The sequence below is a fragment of the Diachasmimorpha longicaudata genome, chromosome 12 (assembly GCF_034640455.1).
Source record: "Diachasmimorpha longicaudata isolate KC_UGA_2023 chromosome 12, iyDiaLong2, whole genome shotgun sequence".
NCBI lineage: Eukaryota > Metazoa > Arthropoda > Insecta > Hymenoptera > Braconidae > Diachasmimorpha > Diachasmimorpha longicaudata.
In genome coordinates this window covers 5112952-5134973 of record NC_087236.1, presented here as the reverse complement: position 1 = coordinate 5134973, position 22022 = coordinate 5112952, and the positions used below count along the sequence as shown (strand labels likewise).

At 39.1% G+C, this 22022-nt stretch overlaps 3 protein-coding genes across 4 annotated transcripts in view; 2 read left to right on the top strand and 1 right to left on the bottom strand.

Annotated features, from left to right (window-relative positions):
* LOC135168115 (prolyl 4-hydroxylase subunit alpha-1) overlaps positions 1 to 20746 on the top strand; it is a 64157-nt gene extending 43411 nt beyond the window's left edge. The window contains exons 2-10 of the mRNA XM_064132028.1: positions 776 to 1028; positions 15307 to 15629; positions 16641 to 16808; positions 17742 to 17908; positions 18217 to 18480; positions 18703 to 18927; positions 19020 to 19085; positions 19238 to 19403; positions 19662 to 20746. Of these exons, the coding sequence (XP_063988098.1) occupies positions 841 to 1028; positions 15307 to 15629; positions 16641 to 16808; positions 17742 to 17908; positions 18217 to 18480; positions 18703 to 18927; positions 19020 to 19085; positions 19238 to 19403; positions 19662 to 19756 (1662 nt within the window). The 5' untranslated portion in view covers positions 776 to 840 and the 3' untranslated portion in view covers positions 19757 to 20746. The remainder of the gene's footprint in view (positions 1 to 775; positions 1029 to 15306; positions 15630 to 16640; positions 16809 to 17741; positions 17909 to 18216; positions 18481 to 18702; positions 18928 to 19019; positions 19086 to 19237; positions 19404 to 19661) is intronic.
* LOC135168114 (probable helicase with zinc finger domain) lies at positions 8046 to 12763 on the bottom strand. 2 transcript variants are annotated; one of them, XM_064132027.1, is made up of 5 exons: positions 12253 to 12762; positions 11564 to 11907; positions 10076 to 10777; positions 9150 to 9665; positions 8046 to 9057 (listed from the first exon to the last, which is right to left on the bottom strand). In XM_064132027.1, exons 1-5 carry the CDS (start codon positions 12506 to 12508, stop codon positions 8476 to 8478), a joined length of 2400 nt encoding a protein of 799 aa, XP_063988097.1. In that variant the 5' UTR covers positions 12509 to 12762; the 3' UTR covers positions 8046 to 8475. The 2 variants fall into 2 exon arrangements, with proteins under 2 accessions (XP_063988097.1, XP_063988096.1); XM_064132026.1 differs by having other exon boundaries at positions 11564 to 12763.
* On the top strand, positions 12772 to 14468 carry LOC135168128 (uncharacterized). Its single transcript, XM_064132046.1, has 3 exons — positions 12772 to 12924; positions 13200 to 13410; positions 14452 to 14468. The coding sequence occupies exons 1-3, from the start codon at positions 12772 to 12774 to the stop codon at positions 14466 to 14468; spliced, it is 381 nt and encodes a 126-aa protein (XP_063988116.1).
* Positions 20747 to 22022: the final 1276 nt, after the last annotated feature.

Here is a 22022-nt window from a genome sequence, read left to right as displayed (position 1 = left end):
TTGGCGGAAGTTTTTGGTGAAGGGAAAAAGGGTTTGGGCGATGCCGGAGGTATTTTCCCCATCCGCTTTCACTCGCTTCATGTACTCCACTGCACACACTTGTTCTGTACAAGTGTACAACGGTGATACAGTGTCTTGATGGCTGTAAAACTTTTTGGCAGGGATTCATGAGGCCCTAGTACGCGAAGATCGTCCGGGCTCTCGGGCCGGGGGTACGTTTAATGTGTCGTAAATGTGGGGTTCTTATCCGGGTATTGGTAATTGGAGGGCTTCGGTACTTGCGACCGCAGAATTTGTGGTAAATTTGATGGGATTAAACGGAAATTGGAACGGGGAGAATGTCACGGCCCTTTGAGGAGCCCTTCATTTCGATTTCGGAAGGAAAAAGGGGTTTTGTGATTTTTTTTATATTTTCAATTTTTGTTGGCTCGTGTTTGGGTTTAGTTGGGTGGAAAATAATCGATTCTGTGGAAATTGTTGGAAAGTGTGAGGGTAAAAAGCTAATAAACAATAGGATCGAGTCACTTAATTAAAAAAAATTAAGATATTTTCATTTTTTTATAAATAAAATTATGAAATGGGGTGCGAATGGAGTGGAAATTACGGCAGTCGAGTGTTGAACACGTCAGATATAAAACCCCATTAATTCGAAATTATCAATTATATAGCATAATAATAATAGCATAATGAAATGCGTTTGACGGTCAGGTATAGATTTTAATTAACCTTTGAAAGTAGTTCGTTTTAACTAGCGAGTCGTCTCATCTAATTGCAGATTTCAATATCAGAGTAAATCCTGTAGCTGGTGAAAACGCCGCCTGTTGTCCAACCAGGGGCACAATGCCGTCGTTTGCGGGAATGTTGGTGCTGTTTACGACAGGACTCGGGGTCCTTATGCCAGTCGTTAGTGGTGAGCTCTACACAGCTCTAGCTGACATGGAAGAGCTACTTGAGACCGAGTCGGTCCTCATTGACACACTTCATGGATACATTAAAGCACAGGAGCAGAGATTGGAAACATTGAGGAGGTAATTACTATTTTATGCTGGTTTTTCATTACATTTTTCATATCCTCTGTGGTATTTTCAGATTCATTGAAAATTTACAGAATTTTGGTATCAATTCATCTCTTCAGTTAATGGAAAATTTATAGAGGAAATTTATTGATTAGATCGTGGTTCAAATTTATTTGTAATTGATTCATTAATTAGAGGTAATCAGTTTGTTTGGTGAAAATAGTTTAACGTGAGGTTCATCTCATTATTGAATTATTATTATTGATGTTAACGTAATTTTTCGGGAAATAGTTGAATTTTCTAAATTGATAATCATTTTGGGAACGTGAAACCGACGAATTTACGTTGAAGCCACAAAACTCCTCTTTCCCAGCAATAATTAATTATCGTTTTCAACGGCTGATGACTTTTATCCAATCACTGTCAATATTACTCCATTCACTTATCAGTTATGATTTAAATAAAATAAAAATATCATCGGCTCATACAAAAGCTGCATCAATTCGACATGTGATATTTACACAAGAGAATTCATCAAATCAACCCACCGTAAAATATGAGAAAAACTCATTCCAGTATTCCAATCAATTCTGTCTTATATTTCGTGATACTGAATTCAATGGCTGACGCAACATTTAATTCGTCGTTTCATGTTCAACGAGTCCCATGGGATCACTCTCGACATGCAAATAAATCCGTGAATAATGGATTATTTTTCGATATTTAAAAAAAAAACTTCACAAAAACCAACGATGATACTGAATCAACAGCAGTTTTAACTGAAGTATTCCAATGAAATATCCCGTTAATTCCCAGATTTCTATTTATTCCGATGATATTTTCCTCTCAAATTCGTGAATTTATTTTATTCAAAAGAGAAATATTTCAATTGCCGGAGATTAATAAACAAAAATCAACAATTACAAATAAAATTCGTGCAAATATTCCGGAGATTATTTGATGGAGATGAAAAATTATTATCAATTAAAATTCAATCAAATGCATATCTCTAGATACATATACATATATTTACTACATAAATAGTACATAAATTAAATATGTTTATATTTATATATATTTATTTTACACATACAAACACACCACCTTAACAATAAATCTTCCATAAATTTTACTTTCCAACAATTCCCCGACATTTCCGGATATCATCCCCCGAAATATCATCCCCTAACGCTCCGATGGCCATATCGCGATGCAAAATAGTATAATCAAATAGTCCCGCAATTATCCCAGTTTCTGGCGATGAATAGACGCATCATCCCCCCATACTCGCGGGGGTGGATTCAAGCGGGTGGGGTTGAGGGGGATGGATAAGTTCGGCCTTTCGATTATTACGTTCCACCAGACTACGTGCCTCGTTTCCTACATGGTTTCGCCACTGGCAATATAATCACCCACCCCAATCACCCCTCTCAGAAGGGAAAATGGTGGATAGAGGTACCAAACTGGTGCTACACGAATTTCATCGTAGCATACCAAGCAATCGAAAGGACTTCCCCTATTATGCATTAAATGTCGTTGCACGGGGTGGGCTCAGTGATGGTGGAATGGGGGTTGGGGGGGTGTGTGAGTGTTGCTAAAACCCTTAACCGGAAGTTCCAAGTTGAATTCCAGGCAATACAGCTTCGCACCAAGTGCACACACAAACCCTAGGGGATTTTACCTCCTGGAGGCGAACCGATCGCCTATTCGGTAACTTTGAATGGCCGTCTATTTCAGTCCACCCCCTTGGCTTCACCACCACCACCACCACCATCACCTCTACCCCTCCCTCGTCCCCACCCCCGCCCTCCCCACGAACTCTTCACGGCTTATACACTGCTCCACCATGTCGTTTACAAGAATATCCCACCCCCATCACCATCCTCATCCCCATCCCCCTCCTACCCCTCACCAGGGGCCATGAGAATATCGTCTAACGATCGAACCAATGAGCGAAGGAAACTTTTACTTTCTATTCAGGGCCCTTCCATTCAATCTTTTTCAATAGTTTTGAGGAAGAGTGAGGGCGAGGTGAGGGTTGTGGCATTAATCGCACCATTTTTTACGTATCGACGTCGCTCATTGGTGATTAATTGTGGTGGGGTGGGTTGATTGATGGGATATTGTTTGGAAGTTTGAAGAATTTGTGATTAATTGGGGTGAAATTGGTGGAGTGTTTCAATTTATTGGGGGATGTTTAAGTTGATTTATTTGTTTGGATATTATTTATGAAGATGAGGGGTTGGGGTTTGGTGATCGTTGGATGTTAGGGATGATAGTATGGGAATGAGATGTTAATTTTTGGGAATGTTGTAAAGTCAATAACTGTCATCGAACACTCGATAAAGTCCACGAATTATTTATTTTTGTGATTAATTGGAATGAAATGGCCGAAATATTTCAATTTATTGGGATGATTTTTATTTGATTTATTTGTTTGTATTTTATTCATCAACATCACTGTAAAATATTCGTCAATCATCGAATATTAATGACAAACATAAACTAATAAGATATTAATTTTTTCGAACGTTTCAAAGTCAATAACTGTCATCCAACACTCGATAAAATCCACCAATTATTCCCCCCGCGACAATAATCCCGGAAAATAATTGCGCCGAATGAAAATTTTTAATTAGAAAATATAACTACATTCATGCAGAATTTCCTCATTATCCCACTAGTCATTACGGATCCCTTCGCTTTAACTCATCGAAGCCCCCAGCAATTATAACTTGGCCGGCCTCACCGAGGCGACTCGAAAAAAAAAAAAAAATTCAGACGGTGAAAACTTTAGTCACTGCAGTCCTCGCACAATCCTCCCATTTAACCCCCACTTTACCTCTTCAACGGCCCCATAAAATCGCCAACAATGCATAAATAATTCTCTAATTCCACTTTCACCGGAAGTCGTACAAGTAATGGACCCCTACCCCCTTATTTCCCGATCGCCGGAGTAATATGTTATTCGTGTAATGCAACTTCATCGCACATGCACGAGATTTTTTTATAACTCGAGTGCAATTGAATCGACTTTTAGAATTTATCGATGAATTCTTCAACCATAGCATTCCCTCTCCATTGAAAAAAAATGGAATTTCATCCCTTTTTTGGCTATTCTCTGCGGTGTAATTGTGAAACTGCAGGAAGTCCCTCGCATTGATTTATCGTGTTCACTCGTAGTTTCGTTGCAAACAGGGGTGGAAAGGGTGTGGGTGAGGGTGAGGATGGGCTGGGGATGGGGTAAAAAAGGGTTTGAATAATTTTGTAAGTCTAGAAAAATCCGAATGCGTGAAGTTAAATCGCAGTGGAATATATTGTAGCTTTGAATTCCATTACCCCTCGGTATTCCTCGGTTTCTCTAGAAATTCTCCTGCACACCTGGTAGGTATAGTATATACGTGTGTTTAGAAGCGTGAGAGATGTAAAGTACATTTGCATTCTAAATGTATGCGGTCTCAAGAGCTCATTTTTCAGAAAAAAAAATGGTAAAAAACGCGCCTTCTTCAACGTCTCATCCCTTGCATTTGGGGGTATAAAAATAAATGTCGTATCTGCATTGCATTAGGACATTCATATTCGGGTGGGGGATGGGTTAGGGATGTTTGGAAATGGGTGATAAATTTCAGGATTTTAGAATTTTACATAAATTGCGATTTTTAGAGTAATTAGTTTAATTGTTGCTCACGATTTTTTTTCTTCTGGGGATATTATTCTACGAAAAGAAAAATTGTTTAAAAATCACCCGCCGGTTCCGTGTTCTGCCACTAAAAAATAATATGCGGTAAACATTACTGAAGAGTTACGCATTTTTTCAGGGAAATTTCAGAAAAAAAAGTAGAATGTGAAATAAAAAATATGTAACGTTTCGTGAAAAAATTCGCAACGATTCTGTAATTTTTACGGACAGACAGGAATAATTACGTAATTTTTAAACAATTTTTTTCTGCGTCTGGTGCATTGATGTGACCCATTTAGAAACATTTCGGTCTAGTGGATCTGCCTCTACGGGTACGTAAACCATCTCAATAGTGGCAACATGATTTGATCAGATGATGAGATTAGGATCCCTGTTCACTCGTATTTCCACTCCGTATCTGGAGACGCGGCATCTTGTTCTCGAGTAATTACTTCCGTATCATTCTGTCATACCAATTTGTTCGCGGAAGCTTCACTAATTTTACATCCCTTTGGCAATTCGCGCTTTGATTATAAGTTACTTTGGTAAATGAATGCGAGTGATTTATTGACGCTCCAGGAGAAGTTATAAATTTAATTAAAATCACTTTGACAATTTGCAATTCTCATCTTTTCCATTTTGATTAATCCCTCTTAAATATAAAAAATAAAATTCAAATTTTATTTTCAATTCCCTTAAATCAAAAACCAAAAACTTATTCACCTGATTTTTTACATTTCTCTTCACTTCACGAACTCTCCCCTAAAAAATTGAATTTCAAATTCCAAAAATCGTCAAAATATCCATTCACCCAACGCCCCGAAAACCCCTAAAATTCCTCTCATTCCATCCCCCCAACACCACTTTTTCACCCTCAAAATAAACCATAATAAAAGTGCTACTGGAAATTCATCGAAGTCCGTTCGTCCCCAGACTGAAAACCCCTAGAATTCCCATTATTTTCAAATAAAAATTCGATAATTGCTCACCGTACGGAAAACCACTCGCCAAACCCTCGTCCTGTGAGCAAGAGGAACGATCCAATGTTACGTACAAAAATAAAAAAAAAACTAAAAAATCCACTGAACGATGGGGTTATAATGAAGGATAATGACTCGATGAACGAGCGGTACAACCCATTGAAGCGTCAATTACTGGATACGTGTGTCTCTGACAATGTGGCCGAAAGCGCGTGACTAATTAGGAAACGTGCTCATACATTGCCCCACCTCCGCCCCTCCCGCCCCCATGCAATTTTCGAAATATAGGTGCCGTTGGGGGGAGGGGGAGGATGACTGCGAGGATGAGGAGTACGAGGTAGTTGAATTTGTAATTTATCGGTGGTCCATGTACCGGAGGATGAAATGGGGAGAAAAGGTGGCGGACCTGAAGGGGGATGAGAATGAGTACAGGGGTGGGGGGGGGGGGGAGATTCCCGATAGTCGTCACGTATTTGTGTTTACCCAGGTGCAGTCCGGCGTATCTTTGTGGACGCAGGCAACGTCAGCTAGGGTACTGCACACACGAAACCTCACTGGTGTACCACTTTGGCTGGAGAACAACCTCTGGTGACGTGGGGAAAGGGGTGTGAGGGGATTGGTGATCCTATTGGATACCAGATCGTGGCATCAGCTTATCTGCTGGTGACGTAGGCCCTACCACCTCTATCTATCATTCACCGTGTGTAACCCCTGTACGCAGCACGTCGATACAATTAAACCCGTTGTGCTCGCATCATTGGGGATCAGGTAGGGGGTGTGGGGGGTGGGTGAGGGAGGGGTTTATGATTTAATCGGAATTCATTCGCACTGGATCAATGTCTGGGAGATAGTGGATAGTCCGCGGACGAATGAATGGTTCAGGGGGTTATTGGGGGTTGGGGATTAAAGGGTTGAGAGGGTTTATTTATTGTTATTTGTTGTTGGTAAAGATCGAGAAAGATGGGATCAATAGCAGGTGGGAAAAAGATCGATGGAGTCAATTGATGAGGGATGATTTATGGAAATAGTGGGAGTGACATTTGGTGATAGATATTGTATGGAAATTCGTAAATTATGGGAACGATAATATTGAGGGTGGGGGTTGAAGTTGAATTGAACAGTTCGGAATATTTGATTGGGGAATTGTTTATTTGTTTGGGGGTTAGGGAATTTTTTTGAGGTTTTTTTTTATTTAAATTCTGGTGAATTAGAATTTATTCTGGTGGGAATTGTTTTGTGGTATTGGAATGAAAATTCGTAAGTTTATGAGGATAAATAAGACGTGACTTTATGGTGTAGCATGGCAAAAGCAATTTTCTTCTCTCGAGGCTATCAATATTCTGCTCTGTCCCCTACATTCCATATTTCATAAATAATTTTACATGAATATTCAGTGCTTCATGAAAAATATAGGTCTGCCTGTTGGTAAGTTCTTGTAAGAGGCTGAAAGCTCGAAGTGTGGGCTTGAATTTTAAGAATTTGTCATTGGTAAATTCAGGGGGTTATTTCAGGCGAATAGTTGGGCCAATAATTTCAGGAATTTCCAGAATTTCTGACAAGAGAAAATATCAATGATTTTTTTCATTCCCTAAAATTTTTCTCGACGAATTATTTATTACTTCCATTTATTTCCATCGAACGTGAATTAAATATTTCCATTCGTGCTTCGAGCTTCGTGATTGGTGCATAATTAAATCAGTTAATCGATAAGAGTTGGAGATTTTGCGTTAAATATTCTGTGGAAGTGAGAAAACTTAGTTTCCATCGGAAAATTGTTCTAAATAATTTTCCATAAAATAAGAAATAAATGATCCCACATCGTCGGCGTCGATTCAAGCGCGGACGACTGCTTAAATATAGCTATTGAATCGAAAAGCTCCTCGCAAACATGGCTAAGACCCGTATATTGCGTTCCACAAGGCAGTAGCCAAAAAAAAATCCATCAAATTTCCCGGAAAATCCCCAGCTTTCCCTCCCAAAATACTTCCCACATCAAATTCTCCTCAAAAATCCCCATTACCGTCTCCATTATATCCTCACCAATGTATTTCTCCTCAAATATAGTCGTCCACTGTCCTCCAGGCGTCCGGTGTACGTCCCATCCCCTAAAAAAATCAAGAAAAAACCCCAGGAGCCTTCTCTCTTCCTACACATCGCCACGAGCGCAAATAAAAAGTCCAAAAAAAATTTCGAGTGGAGGCAAACGAGTCTAGTCCGGATATATTGAACGTACCCTCCAGTCGTTGTCGTTTTCATCCAAAAAATTATCCTCTCAACTTCCGTCGACTGTCCTCCCCCTCCCCCCAATTAATTCAAGCGATTGATGCCCCAGGAAGGGAAGGGGATAAAAATAATATCACAACACAGGTGTTAATTTTTTAGACATGTAGATATTTCATCGGGTAGATGTGGCATTTACATTACGTCATTTCTCTCATATATCTTAGTCAACTACACAATTTTTTTTTTTAAATCATTTTTCCATTCCATTTTCTTGCTCCGTACATTTATAAAAATTACACCGACTCCTGTCAAGTCGATTTTGTATTCTCGAGACGTCAGGACATTGGTTTGGGAGTGACAGTAAAGAAAAAAATAATTAACTGAAGTAACAAAGACAACTGAGTAAATTAATTTCCCACTGGGATGTCCCTCCATCCAATTCCCCACTCTCATCAACTACACAATAACATTGAAAATTCCAGGAAGCAAAATAATCATCACAAATGAATTCAATAGTTGTATTTTGTTCGATAATTAACGATTTCATCAATCGATGAAAACAAATGATGATAAATGCTCAGTCTGCTCGCTGCGCTTGTCGTGGTACAAATTCTCTTGCCAATGGATTCAATGGCATACCCAATGCTACCGGTGTTGCCATACTCCTTGTAACATGGTGTTTCAGTAATTGTGATGGTATACCACGTACTGTTGCCTTCTGAAAATATTTTCCCCAGAGTGAACGACACGAGCCAGTTGTCAAAAGTGCCACTGGATCACCAACAACAGCAACTAATGCTTTAGCCCGTGTTATGGCTGTATTCAGTAATCTCGGATTAGTGAGAAATCCATAATCACTGACACTGCTTTCAGCTGAATATCGACAACAATTTCTCGTTCTAACGGTGCTGATAAAAACAGCTGTAAATTGTTTTCCTTGTACATTTAGCACACGCTCCACCGATACTGAGAATAATTTTCTTTTACGAAGTTCGTTACGAATACGCGCCACTTGTTCGGAATAATGGGCTAATACACCAATTGAGTCTTCGCCAAATGGTCCCCATTCGTCAACTGGCCAACAAGATTTTAGGGATGCTATTCGTTTTGCTAGCTCCACAGCCTCTTCGTCGTTGTAAAAACCAGTTGAGAATTGTCCCTGAAAAAAAAAACAATATAACCAATTAGTTAATTTAATTGTCGATTCCTTGGCGACTTATCTCGACTCTTAACGACCTCTCGAAATCTCACCTGAACTTCAATCCCCTGCACAGCGTAAAATAGCAAAGGCTTCAGATTAGGATGATTAGGCAGTAATGGACCACTGGCTTCAATTTCATTTCCATAAAAAAGATTGGAGGTCAGTCTGACAATATCCGCGTGTGAACGGTAATTCTGGCACAGGCTGACTCTGCACGGATGATTTGGCGAATAGACATTGTGCAGTCTCTCCAGTAGACTCGTACCAAGGCCCCTCTCCTTCGCCAAATCACTGTAAACTTCTGGTGCAAGTTGCATTTGATCTCCCGAGAGAATAATTCGAGTCCTTTGACCCACAAGGGCCAATGGAGTGAGTGCTTCGCACTCAAGGGCTTGGGCTGCTTCGTCAATGACTATGTGAGTTGGTTGCACGTCTAGGGCGGTTAAACATCCCGATGTTGCGAGAGTTGTCACAATCAATCCACAAGAGTCCAGATCCTCTTTTGTGGGATCACGGAAGTAGCCGTTGGGATCTACTAGGCAGTATTTCCGAACTGTCGGGTGAACCTGTAAATTGGATTAGTCGTAATGTTCATTGGGATCATTCATCATTGATCTTGGAATTGTTTTGCTTCTGATTGAGGAAAAGCCCAAATGGAGCTTCTTCAATCGTCAATAACTCGGAATCGGTAGAGTGAAATTCAACGATTTTTCATCATTTCGAAGCTCTGTTCGTGAGCTTTCGATGAAGTCGAAATCGTTCGATTTCGATCGATGGGTTCCGAGTTATTTATCGTTAAAGACCGCCCCTAGATTTCGAGATATTCATTAAAATTGGTCAATAGCCTACAGTATCTTATGGAAATGTCTTCCTGAGGGTTTAGCATGCCAGAAAAAAATCCCCTGTCGTCTCCCAGTGTACGCTACTTATTTTTATACCAGGAAAATAAAAGTAATGTGAAATGAGAGGCACTTACAGTCGTTCTCAAGCGTCTCTTGTAGTATATTCTCATAGGTTTCAGTCTCTCCTCTTTGGTACTTGTGTACCACTCATCAAAAAATTCCTTAACATAAAGATCAGCTGCACTGTTACTCTGGGTACACAGCAGTACCTTATGCACTGGGCTTTGAAGTAACAGTATCAATAATGCTTGGGCAATGGTGAATGTCTTTCCCGTACCATAAGGTCCAAGTAATAGTATCGGTGGTAAATATATTTCAATCGGTGCTATCATAAGTTTAACGGCCTCTCTCTGTCTATCATTCAATCTATTGTCCAATAATTCACACCATTTGGCCCCATTTTTATTGGACTCAAGGACGGATGGTAAACGCATTGGTAATTCATAATGTGATTCCGGAAAAACAAGACGTGTGTCTGGTAGACAATCAACAGCTCTGTGCCATTCACAAAATGGCAATCTGTTGAGTACAAACTGCACGTACATCTTAACATTTGTGTCCGGTTTTAAATTCAAACGTTCGACACATGATTTTGACAGTCTAGCGTATATCATGTAATTACATTTGTCCTCAACGTGGGCCTCGTAAACATCTGTTGGCTCTGAAATTATTGGGCTATCTGGTGAATGGTATAGCTTCATCAGGATTGTATTGCATCCACGAAGGAGAAGACGACCGCTCTTCATGTCCTCTGAGACACCACGACCCAGAGGCAACTACTCTCAAACCCAAAAAAAAATGTAAAACCAAATGATCCTCTTTAGTGACAGGTCAATCCTAATTTTTTAATTTTATGGACACAACTGTGATATTCAGTAGCGAAAGTGTACAACGTTTCAAGTTCATTGGAATTTTACCCCGTCTTCGTTGGGGGTGAAGGGAGACAGATGAAATTAAATTGCGATCACTCGAAAATTAGTTGATTTATTAGCAAAAGGGAGAGAGACGTTTTGAGTTTCCCAACCGATCCAGTCAATCAGGTCTTTTTTGGAGGATTTTTAGTCCGCCAGGACATCATTATTATTATCATTATAAATTATGATTTACGTTTCCAAGACTTTTCGACTGTCAACGAACCGTAAATATCTTTCAAAAAATTGATATTCTCATTTAACTCATTGACTGACTGAATCAATTGGTTCGCCCTGGGGCTTTAGCTCAAGTGTTTCGTCATTGAAAAGTTCAAACGCATGTCTCCCTTTCTCTGCCACCGTCAGCAGGAACTCCACGTTCATCAATAATTTTTGTTGCTCTCCATTCCTTGAAAAATGCCACAACAAAAATTTCGCCAGCCACCCCAGCCCCTGGGACATTCTGATTCTCAAGGAATTTTTCGTGCAGAAGCTCCAGAAGTTTGAGACTTCTTTCTGCACAACTCCCCCGAAGGCTTTTACTTAAAATAAAATCCCAGATTTACTCTGTGAACATAAACTTGAACCATTCTACCCCATCGCTACAGATTCAATATCACAATTGAAGTGTAAAAGATATTTAATCCAGACCTGGGCGAACAGCTCTCCAAGTGGTGCATATTTAGCTGTCGTCGAGCCATCAGTATCCGACGATAAAATATAACACGACGACAATTGTATCGGTACAATAGTATTGTACCTGGCAACTTGTTCATGTCTAGCCAATTCCTCAACCGATATTAATTCGTGCATTCTACCCCGATAATTAGTACACGTTAATGAATCCTCCGTCAATGTTGCATGAGACAGTATAAATATATCTTCACCAGGATATGGATAAGCTTTAGCGATATTTTTTTCCCATAAATCAGTTGCCGGTACAAATGGTGAATCAAATGGATGATAATCATTACTTCTCAATGACCACACGTGAGCTGTTTGATTTAAAAAATATTTTGTTGCATCATTTAAACGAGTTAAATCATTAATTGGCACAATATCGGCGCATATTTTTTGACGTACAACCGGATAACCATCGAAACCGAATAATACATTTTGACGATAAGTTCCATGTCCAGTAGCAGCAAATGATATTTCAATAGTATAACACATCATTCCATCGATTGTACGTGATGGTTGATGATCTATCACTGGATCATGCCACTCTTGACCATCCGAATAACCAATTCTCATACCATCACGAAATACCGATCTTATACGAAAATTTTCACGATGCGCGTCCAACGATAATACAAAATTTTTAAGGGCTCTACCCATACTTCGTATCTCGAATATCCATGTCCATGTACAATGGGATCTTTGTGCACCAATACGTAGATTAAGATCGGTATTTACAGCAATACCTATGTTAGCCGGTGATTTATCGGTTATTACTGATTGTGGATCACGGGAGCGCATCCACTCGCGTATTACTTTACGCAGATAATCACCGGGGCGAAATAATTTTTTATCCTCACAGGCCTCCTCAGCACGCTCAACATCGGCGTCCGTATTAACAAGACGTACGTCGGCCATTGCGCCAGTACCCGGAGTTTACGCCTTCGATCCGACGGCGAACAACACGCACTTTTGTGAAAAAAAAAAACTAAAATATCACTTATTGTACCGTGAGAATTCAATAATTAACAACTACATCGGTCACTGGGTTTTATGAGGCTTCAGACGTTTCTTCATCGTTGATATATTTGAGGTTAGGATTTTAATAAACACGAAACTACATTCGATGACACTTTAGTTATGTTATTTTTTGGTGACGCGAGAAATGGCTTCTGAGGGAGATGGAAGTGGATAGGCTTGGTGGAACTGCCGATCGGGCGGAATGCTGGGTCGTCTGGGGCGTCGACGCAGTGAGAGGGGTTTTCATTACGCAGGCGTCGGAACAGGACTCCACTGCCAGCCGTCGAGAGGAGGAAATTTCTGCGCTCTCCGCGGTCGGTAAATCGAAATCCTGCAGGGACCTGGTTTACCGGGAAAGAACTAGCGGCGTTTTTTCAAATAATTTAGGAATAACAAACCGATGAACATATTAATTTTCAATTTTAGGTTCATAAACTGTTTTTGATTGCTCGGAAATAAGTTCTTTTTCTTCGATAATTGCGGAAATTGTTCTTCGAAAGTGTCTGTAATTTTTTTAATCGTTATAATTAGTGATCGATATAATTTTTAAAATTATTGGGTGAGCCATTTCATAGCGATTCTCTCGTAGGGCGACCAATCGGGGGCAAAAACCCTAATCATCCCCAGAGCACCTGAAACTCGGAAAGTCTATATTCCTCCCATCGTGTCGAACAATACCTGGAACCCCGTGGAGATAATCGTAGTGGTACTATCTTGGAGGAGCCGTAGGTTTCAGGAGGAAATCGGATATTGCCAACAGTGGCGAATGGAGAACAATGGGAATCGCACTGTGGTGTTAAGTATCCCTTCATTTATGGTAAACCCTAGCCACCAGCGTCCCATTTCACGATAAGACCCCCAAGGACGTTAGGAAAAGTCACCTGATAAGACTGTCGATGTCACTATGAGAAATATTCACTAACAATTACAGAATTATTCGCGACGAGGAGTCGCTTGCCAGTAATTTTTGAAGGAATTGCGATGAAAAAAAATCGCAAATTAAATAATTAAATCGAATAATTAATTTAGTTTGTACGCCATTACTGTACTGTCTGTGCTAATCAATATTTTTATCACTGCTCTATTTTTTATTTAACGATGTACTTCAAGTAATTGAATTATTGAACTTGCTCAAGCTGATCCCGGTGAACCAATGAACGAAGGGCTCAGTCGGTGGTGGTATTATCTTAATTAGAACCACTGCAGTCAGCTATTGAACTTGGGTTATTATCTATCGTCATTCCACTCGGTCGACCACCCAATCTCGTCTCACAATCCATAGATATCTTGGCCCGCACTCGTTTATTTTCTCCAACATTTTTTCGCTTCTCGTAAAGCCTTTCAGGCTGGGATTCTTCTACCTTTTGCGGAAAAATCCTTGGGAAAATCGGGGGTAAATGTACACAAACCATTTTCAGGAGAATCCGAACCATTCACTGGAGATTTTTTTTTCTTTTAATTTCTCATTTTATTCGACGTATCCAATATATTTCAACCGCACTCACTTTTTGCGAGTGAATGGCACAACCTCGGGATATTGGAGCCAATATCTCGTTTCATTAATGCGTTTTGGGGATGAAAAGGAACACAATTTAATTTTGGATTTAGTTTTTATAAATATTGCGTTGAATTTTATGAATTCCTAGTAAAAACATCAAACTTTTATTATTTTAGATTTTGGCTTCAAACAAAATTTAAATTTACTTTCATTTTTTTTTTTAATTAGGATTAAAAGTCCTGGAGTACCGTCCTAATCACTTATTAACTAGTTAAATAATCTCCGACTTTCAAATATTCCACAAAATAAAATTTAAATATCTAATCTTTATAAAATTGTTCAGATGAAATTCTGGATTAAATTTTTTCTGAATATAAGACTCACATCGACTGGAGCCCTTCACTTTATTATATTACTCCACTTTTATTCCCCAATTCGAATAAAAAAGTCAGGATGAAAATTCATTTCGGCCCATGTAACCCATCCACCGAATGCCCCTCCACATTTTCCCAATCGGTTGAAATTTCCTATATTTTTACAACCGATCCAACGAGAATCGTCGCACGATATTTGCCTTCTGTGTTTTTCCAAAACGTTTCGTCCGGAAATTGGAATGGGTATCGTTATCGTTGGCAAGCAGACACGATCAACATTATCACGGCACAAAAAAAAAATCCTCAAAAATATCTGGACTGGGTAGATGACCGGTAACAAATACAAAGACATTCCCAGTGAGCATAACTATCTTCGTTATTTCGCTCAGTTGATCCCTGATATTTTAGTTTATTTTCATCCCTATCATTCATTTTCTTTTATATCCCATTCCCTATTCCCTCGTACGTGGACAGCGATTCGAAGTGGATCGTCATGCCCTTGTGAGCACTGGATTTCATCTTTACCCTCTTTCGATTTTTTTCCCTTCGCTTCACAGACTGTAGTGCCCCATCATAACGATAGATTCGTTGTTAAAATGTCACACCTCAATGACCTCAAATGTCAATCTTAAATATGAATTTTCTTGACTCGAGAAATTTTTATTTTATTTACCAAACCAAATACATAATTCACTCCTCAGTTTTCACTTAAATTTTAAAGATTTTCATTATTAATATAAATAGAAAATGTTATAAAGAGCTGGAAAACTATTTTAAACATTTTAAAATTAATTTTTTAATCAACTGACACGTTTATTTTACAGAAATGTGGAGGATTATGCTCGTGAACACGAACAAGCGTCCCGCAACATCCAGCAGTACCTCTCGAATCCCATCAACGCATATCTCCTGGTGAAACGTCTGACCACGGATTGGAAACGCGTGGAGGAATTAATCACCGAGGATGTGGGAAAAGCTTTCGTATCTAATATCACGAGCTCGCGAAATAATCTCAAATTTCCGACTGATGAGGACCTCAACGGAGCGGCTGTGGCACTGATGAGGCTGCAGGACACGTACAAACTTGATACATCTCATGTGGCCAGAGGGGTTCTGAATGGGGTTCAGTACAGCACTGGCCTGAGTGGTCAGTACTTCAATATAATGTGTTCTAACGTGTTGTAAGGGATGTCATGAGCATGATGGACATCCATTAACAGCAGCTATTCATTCATACTCTTAATTATTTGTTTTTTCCAATTAGAAATTAGTGGAGTGAGAAGAATTTCCATTTCCCCTTATTCTGAGTCAAATGTTAACACTAATATAACTATTAGCTGTCCACCCCCTTCCATTCAATCTAATTATCTCACCCCATTACCACGATAAGATTAAAAATTTTGTTGTCCTCATAGCAAACAATATTTTCACATTTGCACCGCCGGTGAAAACGCTCACAGCGCATCACGTACTATTTTTCCACCCTCGGGCAATATTCACCATCCACGCAAAACCTCTGATAGTCAAAACCCCGTCAGGGCTGAGCACATTGTGAAACTGTATTAACACCCACGCAAATTTTTTCGCGTTAAAAATAAGGGAAAAAAAATATAGAAAAAAGTGCACATGAAAGGGGGATAAAAATCGTGGAACAAGGGTATTTTTTTCGGAATTCTTTTTTCTATTTCATTTTTGTTTTAGATTTACCCTTTTTACGGGGGAATAATAAAAGGGCGGACTGACGGGTGTACTGCACGAGGAATGGAAAACGCAAAGTTAATTAACGAACAAAACCGACTTTCCTATTCGGTGGAAGGTAGGGGTCTGTGGAGGGATGATTTATGGTACATTATTTCAAAATAACTGCTGGTGTATCTGGTCTACGTGACGCTATGCGTTTTCACTTGGTGATGATCTCAGGATGTTTCTGTTTATCTCCGAAAGATTTATGAGAGTTGACTATTATTTTTTATTCCTTTTCCAATAGTCTATTGACAGCAATTTTTATTTTTTCATTGATCCGGCTAATCAAGTGAATTTCCAATAGAAAAAAAATCTCTTAATGAGAAATTTTATGAATTGATGTCCTGAATATTTTCTTTTGCTCGTGAAACCATCAGTTATTAATTTCAGTGCATTCGCTTTTAATTTTTAACAGCTGGCGACTGCTTCGAGCTCGGTAGACAGTCCTACAACAACGGTGATTACTACCACACTGTCCTCTGGATGCAGGAAGCCATGAATCGGCTGCAAGACGAGCACAACAGAACCACCACGACCAAGCCAGACATCCTCGAATATCTGGCATTTTCCACTTACATGCAAGGTTTGTATGAAACTTTTCCCGGTATTTTTCTCCCTCCCCCCTATTTTTAGAGGATTTTAATCTCAGGATATTCCACGGATTTTCGATCTGCGTCTCGACTGGGGAGGGATTTGCTGGCTCACAGAGGATCCCATAAAATCCTCCCGGGAGATGGAAAAGAGTTGAGTCTTTTCTTTGGTTGAGAAAATACCTTGTAAACTCTCTTCCCGCGTGGTCGCATTTCAACCACTTCTCCCAGATACATTATAAATCGTTGCTTCTATTTTTCAATAGTTCAGTCTTCAAGTTTTACTCCTCCGACGTTTTTGCAGACTTGAAATATTTATTGACTACGTAAGAACTTTACTTCTCGGTTTGAACTTTTATTTTATTTAACTTCCATTCAATTTATCCATCTTGGCTGCGGTAAACTCTTGATGTTGAAAAATATATGGAGCTGATCCAAATGTTTATAACAATTTTCAACGACAATAAAATTAAACTCCTGATATTTTATTGCATTGATAAAAAATTCTCGAAAATTTTATTAAATAATTAACGTCATCACTCTGAAAGCCCAAACATTCCGCCCTAAAAGCTTCATTATTTTATCCAAATGTGCATTTATAATAACTTCACAAACTCTCCGACTGTGTGCTCTCCCTTTACCCACCCTCCCCACTACATAATAAATCATTACTTCTATTTTTCAATAGTTTCGTCTCGAAGTGTTCCTCCCCTAGTCTGAAATATTTATCGACTCCCTACACAATAGCAAAGTTTACCTCTACGTTTAGCTTTTTTTCTCGTATTTCTCTTGGACTTGCAGGGGTACCCCAAGTTTGTAATTCAATTTGTTTGTTTATCGTGCCACATGGGAGAGGTCTAGGAACTGTCCAACTGTCGGGTTTGCTTATCATTCGGTAAATAACCACTGGGTACTTGTGATTTCAGGTAACGTTGCACGTGCCCTGAGCATGACGAACGAGCTTCTTGAGTTGGTACCCAGTCATCAAAGGGCTCTTGGCAATAGGGCGTACTATCAGGAAGAAATACTCAAGACTCAGGGACAGAGAAAACTGGGGGAGGATGGCAAGAACGATGTGCCGGTTACTAGTCAGGTAATTGGGGCTGTTTCATTAAGAGTTCATTAAATAAGATTGCGATGGGAATTGCATCTTGAATTTAATTTAAAAAGATTACGAAATTATTAAGGTCAATTGACTATTCCCTTCATTCATTCATTTTTTTCTTACGAAGTTATTTATAATAACTATTCACATGATTGAGATAAATTGAAAATATTCAAGTAGAGTCTGGATTATTCTTGAGGGAAAATTCTTGAACTCAAACTGTTTGAAAGGAAACTTATTTAGTTACGACACCCAAGTGAACAATTATTTATTTACAATTCCCCGTCGTTCAACAGTTCACAATCGTCGAGAAGAAGATGAAATCCCTGGAGGAAATGACGGAGCGTGAGAGGTACGAGATGTTGTGTCGCGAGGAAGTGCCTCTCTCACCTCAAATAAAGAAACAATTGAAATGTCGTTACGTCGACCGGGGAGTTCCATTCCTGAAGATAGCGCCGTTCAAGGAGGAAGAGGCCTACTTGAACCCTCGCATTGTCATCTACCACGACGTCATATATGATGATGAGATTGAAACGATCAAGAGAATGGCGCAGCCCAGAGTGAGTTGACAACTAACATAACTAATTGTATTTTATATATTTATTTATGGTTGGGTATATATCTGGTCTATAAACTACTGAATGATTTAATCGATAATGTTGATTGGTATTTATTGAGATGATAATTATTTAGCTGATTATATTCAGTGGGGAATTTATCAGTGACGAATCGTAATTAGAAATTGATGACAAATTTAACCTGTGAAATTGATATTATCGCAGTTCAAACGTGCAACAGTGCAGAATTACAAGACTGGTGAACTGGAAATAGCCAACTATCGAATAAGTAAAAGTGCTTGGCTACAGGAGCACGAACACAAACACGTGCAGTCTGTGAGCAGGAGGGTGGAGCATATGACTAGTATGACTGTGGACACAGCCGAGGAGCTTCAGGTGGTCAATTATGGCATTGGAGGTCATTACGAACCTCACTTTGACTTTGCAAGGGTGAGCAATTTCTTAAATTATCGATTGCCACCTACCAATCATGACTTTATCAAATTACTTATTTCATTCGGTGTTTTTTACAATTCTTCCAGAGGGAGGAGACTAATGCATTTAAGAGCCTTGGCACGGGTAATCGTATTGCCACGGTCCTGTATTACGTGAGTATTAATTTTGATGGTTCAATATCTCAACGGGTTTTGAATACATTCTTTTTATTTCAATGATTTATTAGGATTAATTTTCTTTTATCAGTCCACTACTGAACTGATCCCGTCATGATCATAATTAATTAATTTTTTTTTTATTCCAGATGAGCGACGTTGAACAAGGTGGTGGCACAGTCTTTACTGCAATAAACATATCACTCTGGCCGAAGAAAGGATCTGCAGCATTTTGGTATAATTTGAAACCCAATGGCGAGGGTGATTACAAAACCAGACATGCAGCATGTCCAGTACTCACTGGATCCAAATGGGGTGAGCAGATGTCCTCAGCTATTTCCCCTCCTTCAATCGAAAAAAAATTCGCTCTTTCCTCCATTGAAATTTTTTTATCATTTTTTTCGCTAATTAATTACCCGTCAAGCAGTGGATAAAAAAGAAACAACAATTTACTTTTCAAAATAAGAGGCTTTCATTATTTTTTATTCCGCAATCCCCTCTTTTATCGTCTCTAGCCACAATCTTCATTGACTCCATCATCTCTCCATAATAAATTCCTCATTAAATTTTCAGTGGCAAATAAATGGCTTCACGAGCGTGGACAGGAGTTCCTGAGGCCTTGTACCCTGGAGAATCAGGCGCCAGACGTCGACCTCGGACGATACTGAAATGACACCTTCCCCAACCACATTGCCAGTTATACCACCTGCGATTCTCGAGGATTACCAATACAGGGCTGCGAAAAATAAAACTGAAGTTCCGGAATCATAAGAACAGAGTCATTAAAGGTTAACAACTTCATTTTACCACTGAGGAGTGTAATGTGCTCCTGGCTCATATTGTAATAGTATATCGTCGAAATATCCACCTCGTTGATGGCACATTTTCCGATTTAATTCACTAGTTAAATATGACTCATCCGAATATACGACCTGAAGTCATGAATGCGTAAATGGAGGGGCGGGGGGAAGAAGATACTTCAGTTCTCTGACAAGAAAATTCATCTTAATGACATCAAATGAGGAGAAAATATCATTTTGTACTATAAAACATTATTGTAATTATTATTATTAGACAATATAAAAGAAAATTACGACGATGAGTGATGGATTGAAATTAATTGTTAAGGTAAATCATCATATTGTGATCACTGCAAACGTAATGAGTGACGATAATTGATGAGGTGTGATAATCCATCACTTATTAGACGAGAAAATCGATGAATTAGATCAAGTACTTCGTATAGCTAGAGATTAAACAATGAACTTCTGAATTTCGTAGGCATTATAACGAATAAAAAACGAGGGGAAGAGTATTTTTATCGATAATTTGTTATTCGTGAGAATTTGCTCACTCTCACTTCTGCTCTGCGATTATTATTCAGTGTGAAAATAAAAAAAATAGTCTACACTCTCATTTGCACCTGTTTTGATATTCTCTCAGCACGGTGATCAAAGATTTTTGGATCAAAGAGAATCGGCTATTCCTTGGACGATACGTCAGAGTATTTCAGGCTTCCCTTTTACCAGTGGATAAATAGATTTAACTGAACTTAATTAAGTGAGAATTGTTTATAGTTTTCCAAAGATGTATCGAGCGATTGAAGCACAATTCTTTTTATAATTTTATGTGGAGAAATAAAAATTATATTGAAACAAGTCTGGTGGTAATTAGAGTATCAAATCAATATAAAAATCAAGGGAGTATTTTATTTATCAATTTGACTACGATATATCTTTCTTTTTCCATCATCCACCTAATTAACCACTTCATCAGTGATTCCCTAGGATATAATGACCGCACATCATTCGATAAATTTCTGTACATCAGTCTAGTGGATACTCCCCTGGTACATGCACAACGTTTTCAGGGAATACATGACCACACCCAGTTGAAAGCCTCTCAACAGAAGACCAGCTTCACCAGCATTGATCGCTCCTTTATGGCGTTCGGAGTGGTCCGGTGCGTGGTAGCATGTGATGTCGAACTCCTACCTAATGCTTACATGAAACCGAATGCATAATTATCTAACGTTCGCAGAGGAGAATCGTTGGGGTCTGGCCTTTGGTGGCAGAGGCTTACAGCAGTGGAAAAGTTGCTTCAAAGACGAGTCGGTTGTGGGTCAAGTTTCTATTGGTGGGCTGGTAAACGTTATTGAGCGAGACGAATACTTTAAATATTCATTTTTCGGGAGGAAACTCAGCCCTGAGGTACATTCTAGTGGTTTCATCATTTTTTATTCATGAGATGTAATAGAGGCGTTTGACGGAAAATGCTGGGAAATGACGGGGAAAAGGGAATTTTGATTCTTTATTTTGATGGCAGAGACTGACGAATTTTTAGGGTTTAGAAAATTAAATAAAGGATTGGCGAATAGTTTGGTTAATTAGGAATAGATGAGGAGGGGGAAATAAGACAGTGAATATTGTGCATTCACTTGAGACCAGAGTAGAAGAAAAAAAATATTGAAAAGCCAGAGAGAAACAGGAAAAATGAAATAGAGTTTTTTTGGAGTTGTTACAAAGGAAGTTCTCAATGGGCTGACGTTTTGAGGAGAAATTTTGGAGGACTCATTCCCCAAGTACTCTGTCATCTCAATGAAGAAAGTCAGGGTATTACAGAGTCTTTGTTCATGTGCCCTGAATATTTTACACGATCTTCGTTACGATATTATGATCTCTCGAGGGGGAGGCTGGCAAATATATACCGTAAGGGGATCTAAAGAGACGATTATCTGTCCAAATAAGGCTTAAGATCACACAGGAGTCGGATAAAGACCGTCAGAGAAGAAAATCTCAATTCAATGGGGCTTTATGCAATCCTAGGAGATCTCAGAAGACGCCAATTTGTCCAAATAAGATCCATAATCCACTAGATTTGAAATTTAAACATCAGAAAAAAAAATCACTAGTGGTTCATGTAATTCATGGAGAG

What these genes read in the sequence shown, in the direction of transcription:
- LOC135168114 (XM_064132026.1), bottom strand. Translation starts at nt 12,508, where the DNA reads ATGGCCGACGTACGTCTTGTTAATACGGACGCCGATGTTGAGCGTGCT. An exon ending in TTGGAGAGCTGTTCGCCCAG is followed by an intron (nt 10,778 to 11,563) that starts GTCTGGATTAAA and finishes GTTTGAGAGTAG; the next exon opens with TTGCCTCTGGGTCGTGGTGT. An exon ending in AGAGACGCTTGAGAACGACT is followed by an intron (nt 9,666 to 10,075) that starts GTAAGTGCCTCT and finishes TCCAATTTACAG; the next exon opens with GTTCACCCGACAGTTCGGAA.
- LOC135168128 (XM_064132046.1), top strand. Translation starts at nt 12,772, where the DNA reads ATGGAAGTGGATAGGCTTGGTGGAACTGCCGATCGGGCGGAATGCTGG. An exon ending in AAATTTCTGCGCTCTCCGCG is followed by an intron (nt 12,925 to 13,199) that starts GTCGGTAAATCG and finishes ATTCTCTCGTAG; the next exon opens with GGCGACCAATCGGGGGCAAA.